Here is a 19,554-nt window from a genome sequence, read left to right as displayed (position 1 = left end):
TTAAACTGTTTCTGTATCTTCGAGAAGTCTATTCTGTTGCTGTTACCTTTCAGTTTACGTCAATATTTGAAATCATTCTATGTGTTAGATGTCTGCAGGAGGCCAAAATGAAGGGTTTTAATGTTTTCTGGCTACTGCTGGACTATCCCACAAGAAATACAGTATCCTACACTAGTTTTATTTTTCAAAATTAAGCGATACCGAGACTTCTTCAGTTCAAAATACACTCTCCTTTCTTCATGCTTCTGCCATCCTTCTGGAAGACTTTCAACTCTTCCGAAGATAATTTGTCTGTGATGAGAACTACTATTCAAGTGGAATTGAAGGAAAAATCGCAGTAATTACTTCTATGAAATAAAAAATTGAAGCGGGTGTGGCGCAGACGGTTAGAGGTCCACTTTAGCCACACGATCGATGGTTTGAAACCCCCTCAGCGCAAACTAAGCCTTTGATCTCTTCGGTAAATTGGTGCCAGACTTGTCTGGGAGGATAAAAACACTGACTTGATCATCGGCTGGCCCTCGCATATCATGATAAAGCCACAACACAAGTTGCAAAACCCCAACGATTAGGAGTTCCGGTAAAACACGTTGGCGCATGGATTGATACGCCAGTGACTTTATCCTCACTTTTCTTTCAATTATTAATCACCATTGGTCATTATCAACCAACACTTTGTGGCACATTGCGATCGTTCAGCGCTTTTAGGACCACCGTTGTCTTTTTTCGCATTTCAGTTTGAGGTGAAAACTTTAAGAAAAACAGCTCTTAACTTTTTGTCGAGGGCAATCTGACTCCTAGAGTCCAGACTGACTGACATTCACAGCTATACTGTCTATTTCTCTTGCGATTTCGAGTAATTTTTCACGACGCGTGGGCAGACGTAGTGATCCTCTCAGTGGTGGTGTTTGTGTTTCTCTCCTGCAGCTCAGCGCACACAGTGGCTGCCCACAATCTCTCGAGTATCGTTCCTTGCATTCGTCTAGCAGGCATCGCCGCACTAAGATTTACGATTGCCTGTTCCTACTCGTCCTTTTTTCCTTCTATACACTTTCCATCAAGTGACTGCTGATACTGTTGGTTCACAAGAGTTATTCAACCACAAATCGTTCGTATTCGATTCCTGATATGGTTGAGGGTGCTGATGTTCGCGAAGAAACACCACCAAAGCAGCGAAAAAATGAGCAAGTAAGTTGGTTTTGACACTGGCGTCATACTAAGTTTCATCCTGCACACCTACTTCTTCGCACCTACTCTCTCGAACCTTACCCTCCCTCTGAATCCATACATCAGCAGTTCAGATCAGATCCTGTTGATTTATTTCCACACTTTCATCGTCATCTACCGTTTATCCTGTCTGGCTGGTGAGCGTGTCAAGACGTTTCAGCAAACAGAAGTCTTGACTTTGACGTAGAAATGACATTTCAAGCTAATGGTGTGATCATTCGATATCAATTTTCCTCGAAACCTCTCTAAAAGTTCCTTTAATTTACTGACTTCATAAAAACAGTCCCCCTAGGAAAAAAAGCTGGTAGAATGAAAATAACTGCATTGCGAAGCCGCAACTAATAATAATACGATACGTAATACGATGAAAATAAAAGAATTTTGCTAGCCGGTTCATCTACGGTGGTCATCTAATGTTCACAATGTGGTGAACTCATCGCGCTTTCCATTACTTGAGGAAGGAAACAAAAGACTGTTTGCGATAAGCAGAAAAAATGCGTGCGTTAGGGAAAAGAGTTGCTTTCACGTGGTTGAAGGTATCCAAGATCGACTACATGGTCAGTTATCCCAATACACTTTTACCAATCGTATGTCAGCTACTCCATTTTCTTCATGACAGTAATTTCTTAGCACCACAATGACAGTAACTGTAAAACAAAATCAAAAAACCCGTCTTTTCATGTTGTTTTGATCGATTTTCTGCCGAAACCAAAAATCCTCTATAGATTTATGCGCGTGCTTTTAGACATATGGTGCGGTGCATCTAATGGTTGCGCTTCAGTTCTGTGTACTAAGGCGAGTAATGAGTGTAATAAATAATGTAATGGGGAAATATGGGATTGATGGGATTTTTCTCTTGAAAAGTTTTCCTCCTACTGGAAAGCTTCGATCGGCTCTTTTAAACCATTATCCAATAAGGAATCGCAAAAAATCGCCGAATCGAGCGCCTAAACACAAAACAGCCAAAGACGTCCAGAAATAGAAAACCTGCAAAAGGATCACGTTGAACACGTAGCACGATAGTTGATCAGCTATTTTCGATTGACACACAGCATGGTATCGGAAATCAATAAATCGACACAGTTTCGGATGCTATATTGCTACCTATAAACTTCAAGGCACAATCCTATGCCCACATTCTGTTCGCCTAAATTTCAAAAGCTGTTGGTTGCGGGAGACTCATCGTACTGTGATGTAACGTCTAAAATTAATATTTATGTGTGAAGGAGTTGTCAGAGCGACAATTAGAGAAATCTCGTTAGAGACATCACCCCAAGAATCTGAGGTGGTACGGATTTCAGGTCGAGTATTCGTATACGGGATCGTAGATTGCGGAGAGAAGAGTGATTCCGCCCATTTCTTACTAATTGCCGTAAAAAACGGCCTGGAAGATATGGCTTCGACCGCTCCGGTGCGCTATTTTCTACAACGAGTTCGATTGGAGCGCGCCAGCTTTGTACACGCGCAGCACCTTCCAGGTCGTTTTTTTACGGCAAATAGGAAGAAATGGACGGAATCACCCTCCCCCCTCTCCATAATCTCCTATACCGTATATGAATACTTCGCCTGAATTCCGTACCACCTCAGATTCGTGGGGTGATGCCTTTAAGCAGGAATTCTATTGATAGACATGCAACAAATGCAGGACGAGAAAAAAATGACAATGTTCCGAAAAAAATGAGAAAAAAGTGAAAATCAGAGCATGACTTGCAATTTGAATTTTTAGAGAAAAAAGCGGTACTGACTGATCTCTTTCGTGATCAGTCAATAAAGCCTCTTCTGCTTTCGCAGATGAGGGAGGATCCTCCCACGAGATCGTTACACCAATCGAAGACGTTTTTATGAGTTAGCAGTGTTTCTTTCCGCTCAATTTTAAGCAAAATGCGCTGCTTATTTTGGTAGTTCTACTAAGCGATTTCACATCCTTTTTAGTGTATCTTAAAAAATAAGAGAGTGATGAAACTGTGACGCTTTTAGCACTGCTAACTGTAAGTAAAAGGCGACGAAGCCGAAGGGAACTAACTCTCTTCTTGCTAGCGTTTTTCGTTGCAGCTGTTCTGGATTGTTACATTAGAACCCCTCTTCATCCAACTCCAGTCGTCAGATTTGGGCACACCTAGGTTGGAAACGTGAAGAATTAGTAGGAAACAGCAACACTCACGGTTTTGTCAACTAAGCCAGTAGAGCTTCTGTTTTCACATCCATCCAACGAAATCCATATCGCTCCCAAGTAAATGAGAAATTAAGCTGTTAAACTCAAGTTTAGTGTTCTTTTTTGTTAGATCACAAGATTTCACATCCTCATTTTTTTCAAACCCGGAACTTGATCGACTTTTACCAGAACCTTTTACGAGACAAGAGTTTTCAAAAAGAAGATATCTATTTTTGATTTTTAAGAAGATTTTTTTGAAGATATCTATCATTTTCTTCAACGGAATCAAGAGAGCTAGAATGAAGTATGGGAGCCTTTTTGCTTTAGACTCGAAGTGTCCATTACTTTTCACCGTTTCTTTCCGTAAAAATATGATAACTCTCATCTGTGAAATTTCACTTTGAATCAAGCAAATCTCTTTGCCATGTCACGTCAAAGAATCGATGCCAGTCCATTGCTGTCTGATCCGTCTTTGTTGGTTTTGTGGTGGATCTGTATAGAGAATTTTCTTTAATGCAAAAAATGTTGGCGCAGAGTTGTACAGAATATAACGAAAAAAGATCCACAGATGAAACTAGTTCTTTCTTTTTTTTTTCGGTTTTTCCGTGAATTAACTGTTATTTTTTAAAAATTTGAAAGGGACAGAAGAGTTAGATCGTCATCGTAGGAACAATTTTAATCTGCTTTCACAGCTTCAGTTTGCTATTAATACAGCATTTTCTATGCCTTCAACACTGTTATTCATTCCTATTAATATTACTATTTAGTTATATTTATTCTCATTTACATGCCACTATTTACACTTGTGTTCTGTTGTATATTTGTATCGTAAAATTAAAATGAAATTTTCGTACTTTTTCCTACAATAACTCAACGCCTTCAAATTTTCGGTTTTTTTTTTCGTTTCTCTTGTCTACTATTCGTCAGCATTGAGTTATGTTCCTGAACTCCATACATTATATTTTATAGACTGCTCAAAAATAGTTAAAATATTTGCTTGCGACCCCGATTTTCTCCTGCACACCCTGCAAAACGAGTGTAGCAAAGCAAGAACAACTGCTAAAATCATCAATCAACTCATTCTGAGACGAAAACTCTACTCCTCATAAATTGTTGTTAGGCGATAAAGTGGATCTGTTTTGAGGCAACAGCATGTTTTCATTTCTCAATGGAATCCGTCTCAATCATCCATGTGGATCTTCAAAACATTGTGCACGTGTGTTAGTACACGAAATTGACAGTATTATTGGACCGTTTGGAAAATTGAAGACAATCGGTGATAGGCTGTTTTTAAGAAGAAAAAAAAAGTAAACTCTCAAGTACGAGGCAAGTCAGCGACGGTTTGCTTGGTTTAGTGTAATAGCACGGCAGCACTCAGTGCGTGCATGCATTGATTTCCACAATTTCCTCGCTGATCATCATATTACGGCTGGTCTGCTCGATTCCAATTCTGTTTGCTGATCTACTTGGTTCGCGATTGCGGAGCATCCCTTAGTTGCCTAAAATGGAGGCAGTGACGAACATGTACGACATGACGCGGCGCGTGACTATGCACGATGCTGGGGGCGATCTAAAGGCAAAACTGGACCAAATTGAAGCCGACGACGAAGAAGTGAAGGCTCCCAGCAGCAAAGTAAACCAATCGCGGCTCCTCTTTTGACCTTCATGGCTGTTGAATGAGAATTTTCGTGATAACCACTCTGGAAATTAATACGCTTCTGTTTAGACTATCGAGAAGTTGCCAGACAAAGTACTCCAGCAAATATTCTCCTACCTTTCGCCTTACCAGGTAATCTATTTCAATTAGTACTTCTTTGATTTCTTTTTTGATGAGACAACAGTTGGCACTCAGTGATCATTCCAAGATCTGATAGCTGGGCCATACTAACCAGCAATTAAATTATTTCTAAAAAAAAAGTAGGTGCAGATGCACATTTTCAGATTCTACAGTCAGGCCAGGTTTGTAAAAGATGGCGAGCAGTAGCATGTAGTCCTATGTTGTGGAAGTTTGTCTCCTTCAGACCTAACTATGGAGGCATACAGGTGAGACACTCACTGGCTTCTTCCTGACAACACCAAACTTACTTTAATTTAGGTGACGAACCACGAATATTTTTTACATCTGATCGGAACACAATTCTCCGAACTTCGAATCGTTGAGCTCACTACTGACTTAATAACCCCGAATGTCCTATATGAAATGGCCAACAAATGTCCACGACTTCAACATCTTACGCTTGGTTTGCGTTTTAAAACATTTAGTTTAAATTCATGCAAAAATAATGAAGTGGGAACCGCACGCTGGGTATGTAAGCGGGTCACGCCTCGTCGGGTTTCAGGTGTTCTAATAAAGCAGAATCTAACGTTTGTGGGGATTTCTCACATTTGCAATGAAAGATGTGAAACTAGCTCTAAAACATATTTGAGTGGAAAATTACTGTAACCACAAATATCTGCTACTCATCTAAGCTTGCTTGTCTGCATCAGTATTTCATCTCAAATAATCCTGGTCCTTGTTGTCACCACCCTCTTTCTCTCAATACATCACTTTCTTTTTACAAAAATAAGAAACTTTCTAGGTACACAGAATAGTTTTGAAATTTTTAACATCACATTTTCTCCTGTTAACTTATGTAATATTTTTTGAAATCCTTCTTATGTCTCTTGTATTTGGCACTATATCAATCTCTATTTTGCTTTCACTTAGCTATAGGCACAGCATTGCTGGCTAATCCTTCCTTGCAACAATATCCTTAGCATCTCATCACTTTCGCTTAAAAAATTCTCGAGGCAAATTTTCCTAAATTTCGAGGGTGTAGGCCTTTGCCACTGTGATTTACCTACATTATGCAGCGGTCACTGAATACAAAGCGTTGGAGCGAAACATGTCCTAATTCCATAAAATAAAGAAAAATCACGTTTAGACTTCTCAACAGCAATGCAACTGCACGACTTCACCGACTTACAGTCATTCCCCTCCCGTCTACGCAGCCTGACCCTATGCCTTTCAGAAAACATTTTTCTGGAAGGATTTCTGAGGTTTTTTCACTACAAATCCTTTATTGTCGTGTTTTCGTGGGAGACTCAGGTTCTATGTTTAGGAAGGTTTACACATTCATCTCATCAGTCGAACTCCTTCATATAATTGGTGAGCAAAATCTCATTCTTACCATTTTCAAGTTACATGCACGAAATTCAGGAAAACTTTTATATGAAGGACAGAGGAATTTACCTAGATAAGTTGTGCCGTTGTTCCGTGATTCGTTAATGCACGACAATTATTTCCGCTTATTTTCATTCATATTTGTTCATTCTGTGGACCAAGGTTCGGTCCTCACGCAGACCTCCAGAAATTCATACAGCCCACCTACGAATTTTTCTTTCAATTAGCAAACTTTCTCTCAGTCTTCTAATTCGTCTTAATTAAATTTACGAAGCATGAAATTCCCCTTGCTTGAAGCAATGTAAAAGGTCGTGATACCAAGCAGTTTTTTTGTTTCTTTTTCAGGCACCTATGAGAAGGTCGAAGATGAAGAGGAGGAGGTCTACGAGACAGTCAACGTCTTCAAACTAAAACAGTTCCTGCCGAATCTCCGCGTCGTCAACCTGTGGGGTGTACGTAAATAGATATTTCAAAGAGTATAGGACCATGCTCTGCTGACATTTCCCCAGAAGCGGCACATACAACAGAAATGATAACAGGATTGTAACCAGTTCGAAACTGTTGGGTGGACATACGTTGCCTCCGTCGAAGGCGTTCAATCGCATCACGGGGGTGACGCGAACGGGTGTTCTGCTTCTCAGATGCGTCCTCCGATTGACAGTTGGCAGTGAAGTCCAGAGCTGCAGTCAAGCGTCAGAGAGACAGAACACCAAGTGACATTTTTGCCCTGCAGCAAACCGCGAAAATCTCGTACGCTGTTAATTTCCTGATTGGTGGCTTCAGATGCAGAATTTGGTTAGATTGGGAGAAACATGAAATAAAAAGCTCAATTGATTTACTTATTTTTGTTTTTATCTATGGATTTCTGGGTATAGGTAGGTTTACTGCTTTGTTTTAGGTGCCTTTCATCACGGATGAGCATGTCGATGCGATATCATCCAACTGTGCCCACTTAGAGTGTCTATGCGTTAATTACTGTACAAAGGTAAGCACTTACATGAACAAATGGTTTAGAACTAAGATTAAGTATATCTGACCTTCGTTCGTTCGTAGAATGCATGTTAAAGAGAAGGCAACGTGTTTTCTCGATAGGAAATTGCTCCTTACATTAAATAAATCAGCTCTTCTTGAAAATTTTGAAAGCAGCAAATCTAATACTAGAAAAAGAACTAAGTCAGGGTGAAGTATGTGGAAAGTAAGTATGTTTATTAAACCATAATAATAACAGTGATAGTAGTAGTAATAAAAACAATCATGTTATAATGAATGGTAACTACTACTAAATCTGATACGATAAACTTCACTTGAGTTTTTAGGTGACCGGCTCCTGCCTGAAGCTTGTACTGCAACGATGTCGCAAACTGAAAAGCCTTTTTTTGGCTCATACGAGTTGGTTTCTCTTCCCTTTTCCCGAAATCCCTCGGATGTTGCAATGTCTTCTACTTTATACCCGAGTCGCTTCCTCAGATTAAAGGCAGCATACTACGAATCTGGGATGGTACAGATTCCAGGTGGAGTATCCGTATACGGGGTCGTAGATTATTGAGACCGAGGTTACGCCCATCTCTCCCTGAATCACTGCAAGCAGCCGACCCCTGAATGGGGTTTTGTACGATGCCTTCTACTGCAGCACACCACCCTTGCACGCGTAACGTCCCTTTCTGCCAGTCCAAATTGATTTGACCGAATCGGGGCAGTCCGAATTGATCTTCGACGAATCGCAGGGCGGAGGTGGCGCAAGGAGTGCAACGCTGCAATAGATGGCGTCGTACAAAACAGCATTCTGGAGGCGGCTGTTTGCAGTGATGCAGGGAGAGATAAGCGGAACTACCCTGTCTCCATAATCTACGACCTCGTACACGGATACTCCACCTGAAATCCGGACCACCTCAGATTCGTGGTAAGCTGCCTTTAAGACATTTATTTGTTGGCAGCGAGCGCAGTTCAGTCAGGAAGTTCTGATTCATTATATGATATGAAGTGAAAAGCTGCGAAGAAACTAAAAGCAGCGTATCACAAAACCGACGTAGTTAGGAAACATGTGGAAAATGTAGAGTTCAGGGTGAAGTATGTGGAAGTAACCCTGTCAATTTCCACTACTCGTCCTAAAAAACGGCGTGGGAACGACGTTTGTTCCTACGAGGTAAGTTGCAACTTGCCACTATCGTCGTGCACACGCTGCATCAACGTGCAAGCGGTCTTTAATCAACAAATCACCCAGCCTATCCATGAAAGCATTGAATGGACTGCTGAACGAAGAAGTGTGGCGCGTTCCATATTCACAATCTACGCACCGAACTCTAGCTCATTCTGCCATAGTTCTCCCAAATGTATGAGTTTAGTAGTAAACTGGTTCGAACCGGCATGTTTTCGCCACTTTCATTTTTTTCGTGGCTTCACCAAGTTAGAAATATTATCCTTATGGGGTATACCGATGGCTGGCAAGTTTGAGGCAAAGGATGGAGTAAGATGCTCCGTGCCAAAAATATGGAATATAGAACGGAAGGAACACTCGTCATGGATACGATGGCAAATTTTTGCCTGAGCATTACCTGCAAGAATAGTGCTATTATCAGCAGAATGTGCGATAGTATGACTGCGCATTCTATGCGTTGCTGAACTGTCTATCTGTTACTACTTGAGCAACGTGACCCCAAAAACAGAGGTTAGCTAATTGTAAATCGATTGCAATCAAGAATTATTTGAAATGTTAATTCTTCTTTCTCGGGAAGGGGGGTTCTGGTGTGATTTTGCAGCGGAGTATTTCTAAAATTTCGCAATTCTTTAATTTAAAGAAAGATGCTTTTTTCAAGAAAATAAATCCACAGGGAATTTTTTCAGCTCTCGACAACACGACGATTAAAGCCATCGAATGGGAGAAAACAAGAATTGAAGAGCTTGATGTGAAGGGGACAGAACTCTTATCGGACACTCTTATTTCGCTGCTTACACGACTTCCCTACCTACGCTGGTTGGATGCGAGTTGGTTGGAGAACATGACGGATCAGGTGAGCACCGTCCTGCTCTTCTCTCATTACTTAATCAAGGAAGTATTTTGCTCAGGTTCTGGAGGCGTGGCTGCAGTCAGGAGCACTAGCAAACCTCCAGTATATCAACTTGGATACTTGCGACTCTTTGAATGAAGGATCACTGACGGAGATGATCGTTCGTCACGGACCACAATTGCATGGCCTGTGCTTAGGCGGTCAACACAAATTACTCGAGTACTTCTGGATGAATATGATACCGCAACTTAAAAATATAAGGTGACTTGTTGCTTGACGCTTTTTTACACCCTTCACAGTGGTCAATGATGAATTTCAGAGTGATAGTAATGGGCATTGCTGAAGACTGTTGTGCGAAGGTGGCTGCAAAAATACACGTCGATCAATTTATTGATTGCCTTGCTCAAAATTGTCCTCGACTAACTCGGCTAGAAATCCGTTGGGATGACGATACGCTTAGATTTTCTGACAAATCGAGGTTGGTGTTTGATCGTAATGAATTAGAGAGAGTAATAAAAATTGAGGGGGTTCGTGTGGCGCAGTCTGTAGGAGGTCCCGTTGTGACTTCGCGATCGATTGTTAGTTCGGATCGTTGTACCGACCAGGCCTTTCGCCAGGTCAATAAATTAGTGTCAGACTTGTCTGCAAGGATGAAGACACTGAATTGACTCATCGCTTTACCCCTGCAAGTTCTTGTAATGCTCGCGCGTTCATAAATCTCAAACGGTTCCGAATTGAAGTCGAGCGCTTAGCCGCATCCGCGTCGGATAAATGACCAACGCCGTGCAACTTATCCACTTCATAACGAACTGAACAAAATCTAAGCTCGCTGCAAATTCGCTCATTCAAGCAAATTTACGCGAACTTCAATAGAAAAGCAACACAAAAGCGTAGTGTCTCTGATGATCGAATCGGGTGACGGGACACCGCTTTTGAGAAATTTTCACCAAAAATTCACATGAGGTTATCGTACAACTCATTGAAAGATTTCTTCACCAGAATTCGTTCTAATTAGCGTCTTAGACCTTTAACAGCAAATGGATGACGTGACTTGTTGTTTTCAATACAAATTTTCTTGAATCCATCTTTGTGTTAATAACCCTATTTCTTCTCCATTCAGAAGTTATGTTTTGGATAAATGCAGTTTGAAAAGAAATGCCACGGAAAACCTTGATTTGGAGACAACAACTGCCTCTCTGATAAATAGTTTTGTATAGCTTCGTAGAATTTGTCATCCTTAGCAGTCGAGGTTACATCCTTGAAAACTGAACTCTCCCATATTTTTGAGAACAGCTATCTTAATTCTCCGTTAAAAAAATAAAGATATTGTGACACACAATGGTGACCTGTTCTATTAACTTTTTGGCGACAGCGGAGCTCAATGGTTGCGCGCTTTTTTGGTCGCGGAAGACTTTTCGGTATACTGAACACTTTTCAACGGTTATTTTTCACAATTTCCTGATTTTTTTTAAAGTTTGCACTTAATTGGTAATACTATTGTTTGTTATTGTTATTTCCTTGTTACAATATAGCATAAAAGTCAATTGGCGTCACACGTGCAAAAAGCACTCTATCTGCTAACCAACATAATTAGATTTTTTTATGCAAAGTAAGAAAGTGTGTGAAAGGGTGAGATACAGATTCACGCTGCTGGCGCTTATGACCACATTCAAAGACTTTCGTGAGATTTAGTTGGTTGTTTTAGTCTGAGGAGGTCAGTCACCATCTAGAGTCTTACATTAAGAAATAGCAAAAAAAAACGCTAAAAAAATGATAATTCACAATGAATGAGTTCACCTTGCAGCAAGTTCATCGATGTTCTACGAATGAAATGTCTTATGCTTCATTCGATAGTGCTCAGTGATGGACAGTACTATGAACTCGTCCGATCAAATTTTGAAAGAGCTGATCGCATGAGTGTTGTCAGGTCAGTAACTGTTGTTTTTTTTTTTTGTTTGACTCGATTGAACACAATTTTTTATTATTTTCAGGACCACCGAGATGTGTCGTACTGGTCTTTTACATTGCTCTCGGTTTTACAACCAATTATTATTCAATTAGTTGGTATTCCACAAAAGTATTATGTATATACTTGTCTTCTTGTCCCGAGAAACCGTTCTAAATTCGTTAGAAAATGGTTGAAGCGCTCTATATGCCGGTTCTCCAAATTCTTCGGTGCCTTGTATCGATTTTTGGTTATCCTCTCGTATTTTCATATCCGGGTTTTCTTTTTTCAGATTTCCTAATGTCTGCATCGCAGTCGAACCAGAACGGACTGATTTGTAGTGCAGATATGTAAGCGTTTAAAAAGAAGCACGGAAAGTTTGTTAAGTACTGCTGCCGGATTAAGAGGGCTTAGATGGTAAACGTAACCGCTTACGCAAATGCACCACATGTCAGATCCATCCGATCCGACTGTACACATGTATGTATTTTCTGATGTTTCAACTAAATGGAAAAGTTGAGTTACTCATATTCTATTTGATATACTTCAATTATATGCCAAATAAATCCACATAGCTTGCTTGTGAACACACGGAAATCACCATTTCCGAAGTCCAAGACCAGTTGTCTTAGAAAAGAAAACAAAGTGGCAAATAAATCTTAGTGGAAAATCCTCACGGAATCACCATAACACTTGCTTCGCTCACAGCTAAAAATAGAACTTGAGCATGTGTAATTAATGGTTGTTTCACTCCAGGAATCACAGGAAATGCTGCCGTAGAAGCGCAGTATAATAACTAGAATCAGTCTTTTCATTCGGCCGGCACCAGATTCTCAAAATTTCCAATGTGCTTGCGCAGGTGGCACAACCATAGTTTTTTTTCTATGGAAACGTCGGATGTACACAGAAATATTCCTGTTCATCGATATTCTCAAGATATCATCTGAGGGCTTCTTGATGGCTCAGCGTCACTGCTGTAAATTTGAAGTCGCCCCCCTTGTCGGCTCTGCGTCGATTGATCAATGAATGTTTTCAAATAGATAGGTTCGAGTGTAGCACAGTCGGTAAACAGCTCTGATGTGACTCCACGATCCAACGATGGTTTTAAACCGCCCTCGTGGCAACCAAGCCCTTGATCCTTTCGGAGACTAAGTGCCTCCAAACTTGTTTGGGATGATGAAAACACTGATCTGATACATCGTCCAGCTCCTGCTCGTCATTCTAAGGTCGCACGCGGATAAACCCCAAAAAATTTCGCATTGAAGTCGAACGCGTAGGGATCTTCAAAGGGATTCCTCAACTCCGTGCACGCTATCCTCTATCGTTTATCGGTGTTTGCAACCAAATTAGTTCCAATAAACTCGAAATAATCGAAGCAACTCTGGGAAAAATAGTCTATGGTCTGCATCGCCCCGGATGTTTGTAGACAAAGTTCGATCTAAACCGGTAACGACGCGGACGCCTTCTTCGAACTTTCTTCCACATACATAGAGTACAAGTGAAGAATAAGCGAGTTATTATATGGTACATAGATATTTTCACGGAAGTACGTTGAAAACAGTTGATTACCTACTCGTTTTCTGGCTAACAAAGAGATCTGGAGTCGGAATTCTCTAAGGAATGGATATATCGTCTTGAACACTATATTTCAAGAAGTCTTCGAAATCATAGATGGATGTGAATGATCAGTTATTAAAGGGCAGTCGAAAAGGCAAAGCAAAGTACGTCCTGCCTTCTGATTTAAAATCTTCCAAATATTGCGTTCAGAACCAAATCATGACCCTCTTTCCAATAAAGGAGTGCAGACGGAAATTAAAAAAAAAACACTGCGAAAATGTTCTACGAGAAATGAGACTTTTCTTACACCCTCTCCTTTCCTAGGATAACTTGTATCGATTCTTTGAATTGTATTTCTGTATTAAAAGTAGGCGTTAAAGCCAGCACACCACGAATCTGACGTGGTGAGGGAATATAAGGAAAAGCTAGAGCTGGGGTAGTAGATTGCGGATGCTGTGTGGTTCCTATCATCTCCTCCGAATCGTCGTAAATATACAGCGTGTAGGACACGCTTTTCTTCATGATGATTTCGGCTGCAACGAGCCACGTTTAGTACGCATCGAAGGGCAAGAGGCAAGAAATCAATGATCCCTTCTCACCAGCTTACTCAAGTGAAACCAATAGTGAGTGCGCTGCTGGGTCCAGAACGTAGACATAGAGGAGCTTTCTAGCGTACCTCGTAGGAACTAGAGCTGTTCCCACTCCTTTTTTTAAAACGATTAGGAACAGGTCAGCAGAACCAGGGGAACGGTAAAGAGAGTCCCGATGGATTCTCCGCCAATGCCTCCGAGACATAACGTGCCCAGTGGATATGTCGGAGGAAACGCGAACATACCTCGACGAGGTCACGCTCCAAGCGTTCATGAAGACGCAAACAACCGTCTTAGGCCTTCTTCTAGCCACAGAGACGCAGAAAACTGCGCACTTACAAGGAAATATGAAGGAAATATGAAAGAAGAGTGGTGTGAGCTGTCGAAATTACCGAATAAGTCGATAAATAATAGTGTTAGATACGAGTACATGAGATTTTGTATGATTTTCTAATAAAGAAAGGGAGTGAGTTTGTCTTTATATCACCTTCAGAAAGTCTAGAAATCTTATCAAATTTGAACTCCTTTTCTTTCTGTAAGTACCAAGAAGTCGGAGATACAGAAGGTCCCTGCATCCGGAAATATATTAGGCTAAAGAAGCATACAGGGTTGCAGGATAACGACATTTCTCATTATCGTTACTTTTGGAAGCTGGAATGTTCCGTTTTAACGAAATTTTTTTTGTACGTAATTTGAAGCTATTAGATACATCCTTATCTCATATCTCACGTGAGCATTTCTCTTGCTTCTGGTATGATTACAAATTCACCTCACATCGCAAAATTGCAGTGGATGTGTCTGATTCTCCGAAACAATTTAGTAGATAGTGAATTATATCCTAGCCGGTGATGCAGCGTATGGTTAGCGGTAGGTAAGCAGAGTCAGCTATTCAGGTGCCAATGAAAGTGAATCTCTTCACTATAAACACCATCGCTAATTGCTCTGAAGCGGCATGACCGGGGCATGCTGGAAATTCCGCCGGGACCCTCTTTACACGCACCCGCAGAACCATCCAAAGATCCCGCAACACACAACCCCTCTCTAGCTTTTTCCGGGGATTACTTCACCTCGTCATATTCGTGCGATACTGCCTTTAAAGGAACGAAACGGAGCGACAAATTTTCGACACTATTTGCTTCCTGCATTTAATCGGAGTGTTGATCACTTCGTGATCTCTTCGGCTTATAGACAGCATCGAATGACGTACGAAGAACTTTCAAAAACTAAAAAAAACCTTCAGAAAGCAGGAAAAAGCTCAGCATGCGGCATCGAAAAATATGTAATATTATACTGAACGATTGAAAGAAATCGAAAATGGGCATAGAAAGTAAACTATCGACCAATTTTATGCATTTTTTTGTCTGAAACAAATTTGAGAAAATAATTCTCGTGAGTTATTGTTTAACACAGTAGTGCAGTTACCATGAAAGAACTCACATTTTATGCTAGCTCATTTTCTTTTTTTTTCATTGTGGGCTTGTCTGAGGGCTCGAGCTTGGCTTAAGCTAGTAGCATATTTATGTTTAGGTCAGCAAATATTTGTGTTAGTAGCCCAAACGAATCAAAGGTGGACGTTTAAATGTTTTTGGTAATGAAGAAAATGTGTTATCTAGACCTTCACTAAACTGGTATGGTTTTCTCGTTCACCAAACTACCCCTTGTTTGAGGGCGCTTCTTTTTGTGATAACATATCGCACGCCTTTTTCGTAAGCTCTGTTCTTCAACCTGTGATAATGTTATCGCTCCATATTTTAGAGTCGCGTGCATCAGTAGCAGAGCTCCCGGCTTTCATCGCACACCGCAGAATATACCGTAGCCACCATGCTATTATATCATTTTATACTATGTGTAATACCTGTATATCCTTCCATTACATTATTTTCTATTATAAATATAGATATATATTTTAGAATGCGTTGTCTGATCCTAGTCGCGTTAGTTGGCGTGTCCTGCATGGCTGTTGTCGTTCCTCCTGCACGAAATAACGTAGCGGAATGTGTGATGTGCGAACTTGCTGTACGTATCACTGCTCCAAGACTTGGAAAGGATACGGTTGAAATTGAAGAGGTGAATTATGGAATCCAGATATTTACATATATTTGAACTATATCTCATTTGATTTCATATTATAAATAATATTATTTTTAATTCTTGCAGTTTGCTTTTTTGTTTTTCATTCAAGGGATCTGCTAGAACAACTTAAGGAGTTCGTTATAGGTATTCAACAACGAATGTAAAAAAGAGCTAAAGCTTCCCATCGAGTACAAGGAATGCGAGAAGTACATTGACAAGCACCTCGATCCTATCATCCATGAGCTCGAATCAGGAACAGCTCCAAAAGATGTTTGTACTAAGCTACATGGTTGTAAATAATTTTTAAATGAATATTTCTGAATGTTTTCGCTTTATTGGACGTATTATCCCAATGAGATTGACCAACTTGCATTACTCGCTTATGTTGAATTTTGTTAAGACGGAACACGGAGCAATGACCGATATCCAGAAATTCAGAGCACTATGAAAAATAAACGGTAAAGGTGTTTCGAGGGCGGATGTGGCGCAGTATGGCACGAGCTTCTGTAACTGCACGATCGATCGGTGGTTCCAGATCGTCCTAGTGCTAATCAAAGCTTTCATCCCTCCTGATTCGATAAATGGGGACCTTAATTGTATGGGAGAATAAGAACAGACCTGAAACTTCGGTTAGCCCTCGCAAGTCATTTTCTGGCTGCGCGCGCATGCACAAACCTCAAATGATTCCAAAATGGAGTGCGTTGCCGCATCGAAAGTGGATTGGTTCAAGCTAAACAATTTATTTTTTCAAAGGTATTCAGAAGGAGGTGAGCAACTGACAGAGTTCATCAATTTCGGTAAAGAGGAGAGTTTGATTAAGTGACTTAAGTTCCGGTCCTATCTGCAGCCTAGATTTCACTTGAATAAGCAAACGGGGAAAACTTACTGCTTTCGATCGCTACTCATTTGGATGCAGCGCGTTGCAACTGAACTCGTGTTGAAAAAACATCGTCTTCCATTCTGTTTCTTACGACGATCAGGGAGAGATGAGCGAATACTGTAGTCACCCCGCATACTGTAACCTCTATTTTTTCCCGTGGATTCCCTCACCACGTCAGATTCGTGATACGCTGCCTGTGATAGCTGTATAGCTAGCCTTACTTTCGATTACGGGAAAACGGTGCTGTTATGATTGACTTGATTTTTAGAAGAGAGAAGTGCACTTCGATGATAACCTTTCTGGAATTCTTCTCCGCCAACACGGTTTTCTTCTTTTCCATAGAAGATTTCTATAGTCCAAACTTTGACAGATATAGACAGCAGCATTTGAGGAACTCGCAATCAGTTTCTACCCTTAGCTCTTTATTTTCACATCTTTAACACTTTAAATTACTACAACACGTTGTATACACTATACAGTAAAATCTCTTAATATTTAACGATTACCATTTTCCAGAAGTTAACTTGGAAGTTAATGTAAAACAAACACAACACGAAAACTTTCGTGGTTTTCACAACAAAACGTTCTCACAAAAACAAACCTCATCGAGTAAAAAGGATGTCAAAAAAATTTATAAGATTTTTGGTAGGGGCTACTGTACATATTTGCAGGAAGAGAATAACAAGGAAATACTTTAAAAGTTCAATGTGATGAATAGCCATATCACTTAACTGCTTGTTCCTTATAAAATATTGTGAACATCTCTATTGTGAACATGTGAACAGTGTTCGTCACCACTTTTAATTTATCTTTTTTTCTATGCTTTTTCACCAGAGTACTATTGCGAAAATCCTGCGAACATGTTACAGGTGGAACAACTTCCACAGATACAACTCTGAGTAATCTATTTTAACCGACCGACTAATTCTCTGCGAATTAGAAAATTTTTAGTTTCCTAAACTAGATTAAAAAAAAACTGTCCTTGAAACTAGTCAAGAATTAAACTATTCCGAGAATTAGATACTTTTCTGTCAAAATCGAAAGGACTGCCAACTCGGCTCACTGTCACATGTAATAACAGCTGTTCAAAGGTAATGTAAAACGTAAAATAATATGTTATAGAAATGTAAAGATAGAATCAATGTCATTGGAGCAGGTACGGTAACCATCAATTCCGTTGATTTTAAGAACTTCTACTGTGCATGTACTTCCCGGATGCTCGGAGCATACCTTCCTCTTATCAGCCACGCAATAAAACATCGAAGGAATTTTTCCAGCATTTGCCTGATTTGTGTTATCTCCTTGCAACTGCTCATTGTTCACCCCACAAGTCTCCACCCTAGAAAGTTTGCCGTTAAGAATCGTCCGTTCGAGACTGGTCTTGTATTTCTGCGAAAAAAAAACTAATTTCTTCCAATATTTCAGTATGCGGTCACTATTGTTGGTTGCTCTCGCTGTCACGGCATGCGTGGCTGTCATAATTCCACGATCTCAAGACAATATTGCCGAATGCCTGATGTGTGAGATGGCTGTACGTACGGCTGCTCCAAAACTGGAAAAAGACACGGAAATCATTGAAAAGGTAGGATATACAATGATGATGCGGGAAGAAGCTGTATATGTGTTTCTTTTTTTCAGGAATTTGACAAAGAGTGCAAGAAGGAGTTGAAAATTCCATTCGCAGACAAACAGTGCGAAAAATACGTGGACGAACATCTCGACAAAATCATTCAGGAGCTAGAATCGGGTACTGCACCAAAAGATGTCTGCACTGTATTGCACAAATGCTGAGAAGATCAGGATGACCGCTGAAAGCTTGGAGTAAAGCTTGTTTGCGCCTCAATATCTTTCTAATAAGTCTATCTGAAAAGTCGTGGATGTAATCCAATGAAATTTTGTGAATCTGTCGATTTTTTTTTTCGTATCACTTGCAGTTTTGATAGAGGAGATAGGATCTTATTGGGCACACGTTTTCAGATGAACAAAACAAAATTTTAAAAATACTAAAAAAAAGCGAACTACACACAAAGAAGTATTCAAAGGGAATGTTCTATGAAATTAACGTAGAATAGAAATCTGATGGAAAACATACAGTTCGGGCTATAGATTACGAATAATACGAACAAGGCTCCGGTCAATAATTCCCTCTAATCGTCCTGAGAACGTTTTTCCCCACGAGGAACGTTAAGACACGTTCCCTTGTACACACTTCGTCTTTTCAGCGCCCTATTCCCTGATTCTACTTGGAAAGGGTGGTGAGAAGACACACCTGATCTTTGACCGACGGCTCCTAGACGAGGGGTGCACAAAGGTGGGGCGGTTCAACCTTCCTTGTAGGAGCAAATGCTGTTTTTTTTAGATCAATCAGGGGAACTCTCATATCAGTAATCCGGAATTCCCGAAATCCATGTTTCTCACCAAGTTTTTACACCACGGGGTGGTGCCTTTAAGTAATCCGTGCCAGATTCTTCGAACGTTTATCGTTGCGCCTCAGAAACTAGGTTTACAAAGAAAGAGAGGTGGACATTCCAATAGCTAAACATTCAAGATGAATCACCAACTTGCAATCAAAGTTTTCAGCCAAAATTTTCTAATTCGTGGAGAATTAGTCGGTCGGTTAAAATAGATTACTCAGAGTTGTATCTGTGGAAGTTGTTCCACCTGTAACATGTTCGCAGGATTTTCGCAATAGTACTCTGGTGAAAAAGCATAGAAAAAAAGATAAATTAAAAGTGGTGACGAACACTGATGAGATGTTCACAATATTTTATAAGCAGATACATTTCAACCCAAATAGTTATCTCAGCTATTAAAGTATAGCTACAAACATTACGGTAATCTCATCATCACAATCGTATTACTGTTTCTGGTTATAAACGAAGCACCACCTTGAGGCCGTTGATTTTATACAGTAGATAAAGTTGACCTCAAGATCTCACAATAAGTAAAAGTCGCCAATTGT

At 40.3% G+C, this 19,554-nt stretch overlaps 3 protein-coding genes across 4 annotated transcripts; all 3 read left to right on the top strand.

Moving 5' to 3' along the window:
• Positions 1-1,128: 1,128 nt before the first annotated feature.
• RB195_015019 (uncharacterized protein) lies at positions 1,129-13,846 on the top strand (the record flags this gene model as incomplete). 2 transcript variants are annotated; one of them, XM_013446991.2, is made up of 15 exons in its annotated part: positions 1,129-1,188; positions 4,875-5,012; positions 5,106-5,168; positions 5,321-5,422; positions 5,475-5,619; positions 6,304-6,418; positions 6,481-6,527; positions 6,888-6,994; positions 7,441-7,527; positions 7,859-7,931; positions 9,384-9,550; positions 9,606-9,808; positions 9,867-10,025; positions 11,352-11,474; positions 11,539-11,608. In XM_013446991.2, 15 exons carry the CDS (start codon positions 1,129-1,131, stop codon positions 11,606-11,608), a joined length of 1,659 nt encoding a protein of 552 aa, XP_013302445.2. The 2 variants fall into 2 exon arrangements, with proteins under 2 accessions (XP_013302445.2, XP_064061413.1); XM_064205532.1 differs by lacking the exons at positions 1,129-1,188; positions 5,106-5,168; positions 5,321-5,422; ... (7 more) ...; positions 11,352-11,474; positions 11,539-11,608 and adding an exon at positions 13,733-13,846 and having other exon boundaries at positions 4,884-4,991.
• Positions 13,847-15,550: 1,704 nt separating this feature from the next.
• Positions 15,551-16,012, top strand: RB195_015018 (uncharacterized protein; the record flags this gene model as incomplete). Its single annotated transcript, XM_064205531.1, has 2 exons — positions 15,551-15,706; positions 15,857-16,012. 2 exons carry the CDS (start codon positions 15,551-15,553, stop codon positions 16,010-16,012), a joined length of 312 nt encoding a protein of 103 aa, XP_064061412.1.
• A 2,006-nt stretch (positions 16,013-18,018) lies between these two features.
• RB195_015017 (uncharacterized protein) lies at positions 18,019-18,383 on the top strand (the record flags this gene model as incomplete). Its single annotated transcript, XM_013446990.2, has 2 exons — positions 18,019-18,174; positions 18,231-18,383. The coding sequence occupies 2 exons, from the start codon at positions 18,019-18,021 to the stop codon at positions 18,381-18,383; spliced, it is 309 nt and encodes a 102-aa protein (XP_013302444.2).
• Between the last annotated feature and the right edge of the window lie 1,171 nt (positions 18,384-19,554).

The sequence above is a fragment of the Necator americanus genome, chromosome V (assembly GCF_031761385.1).
Source record: "Necator americanus strain Aroian chromosome V, whole genome shotgun sequence".
Classification (NCBI taxonomy): domain Eukaryota; kingdom Metazoa; phylum Nematoda; class Chromadorea; order Rhabditida; family Ancylostomatidae; genus Necator; species Necator americanus.
The sequence above is the reverse complement of the archived record's forward strand: the minus strand, read 5'-3'. Positions and strand labels throughout refer to the sequence as shown.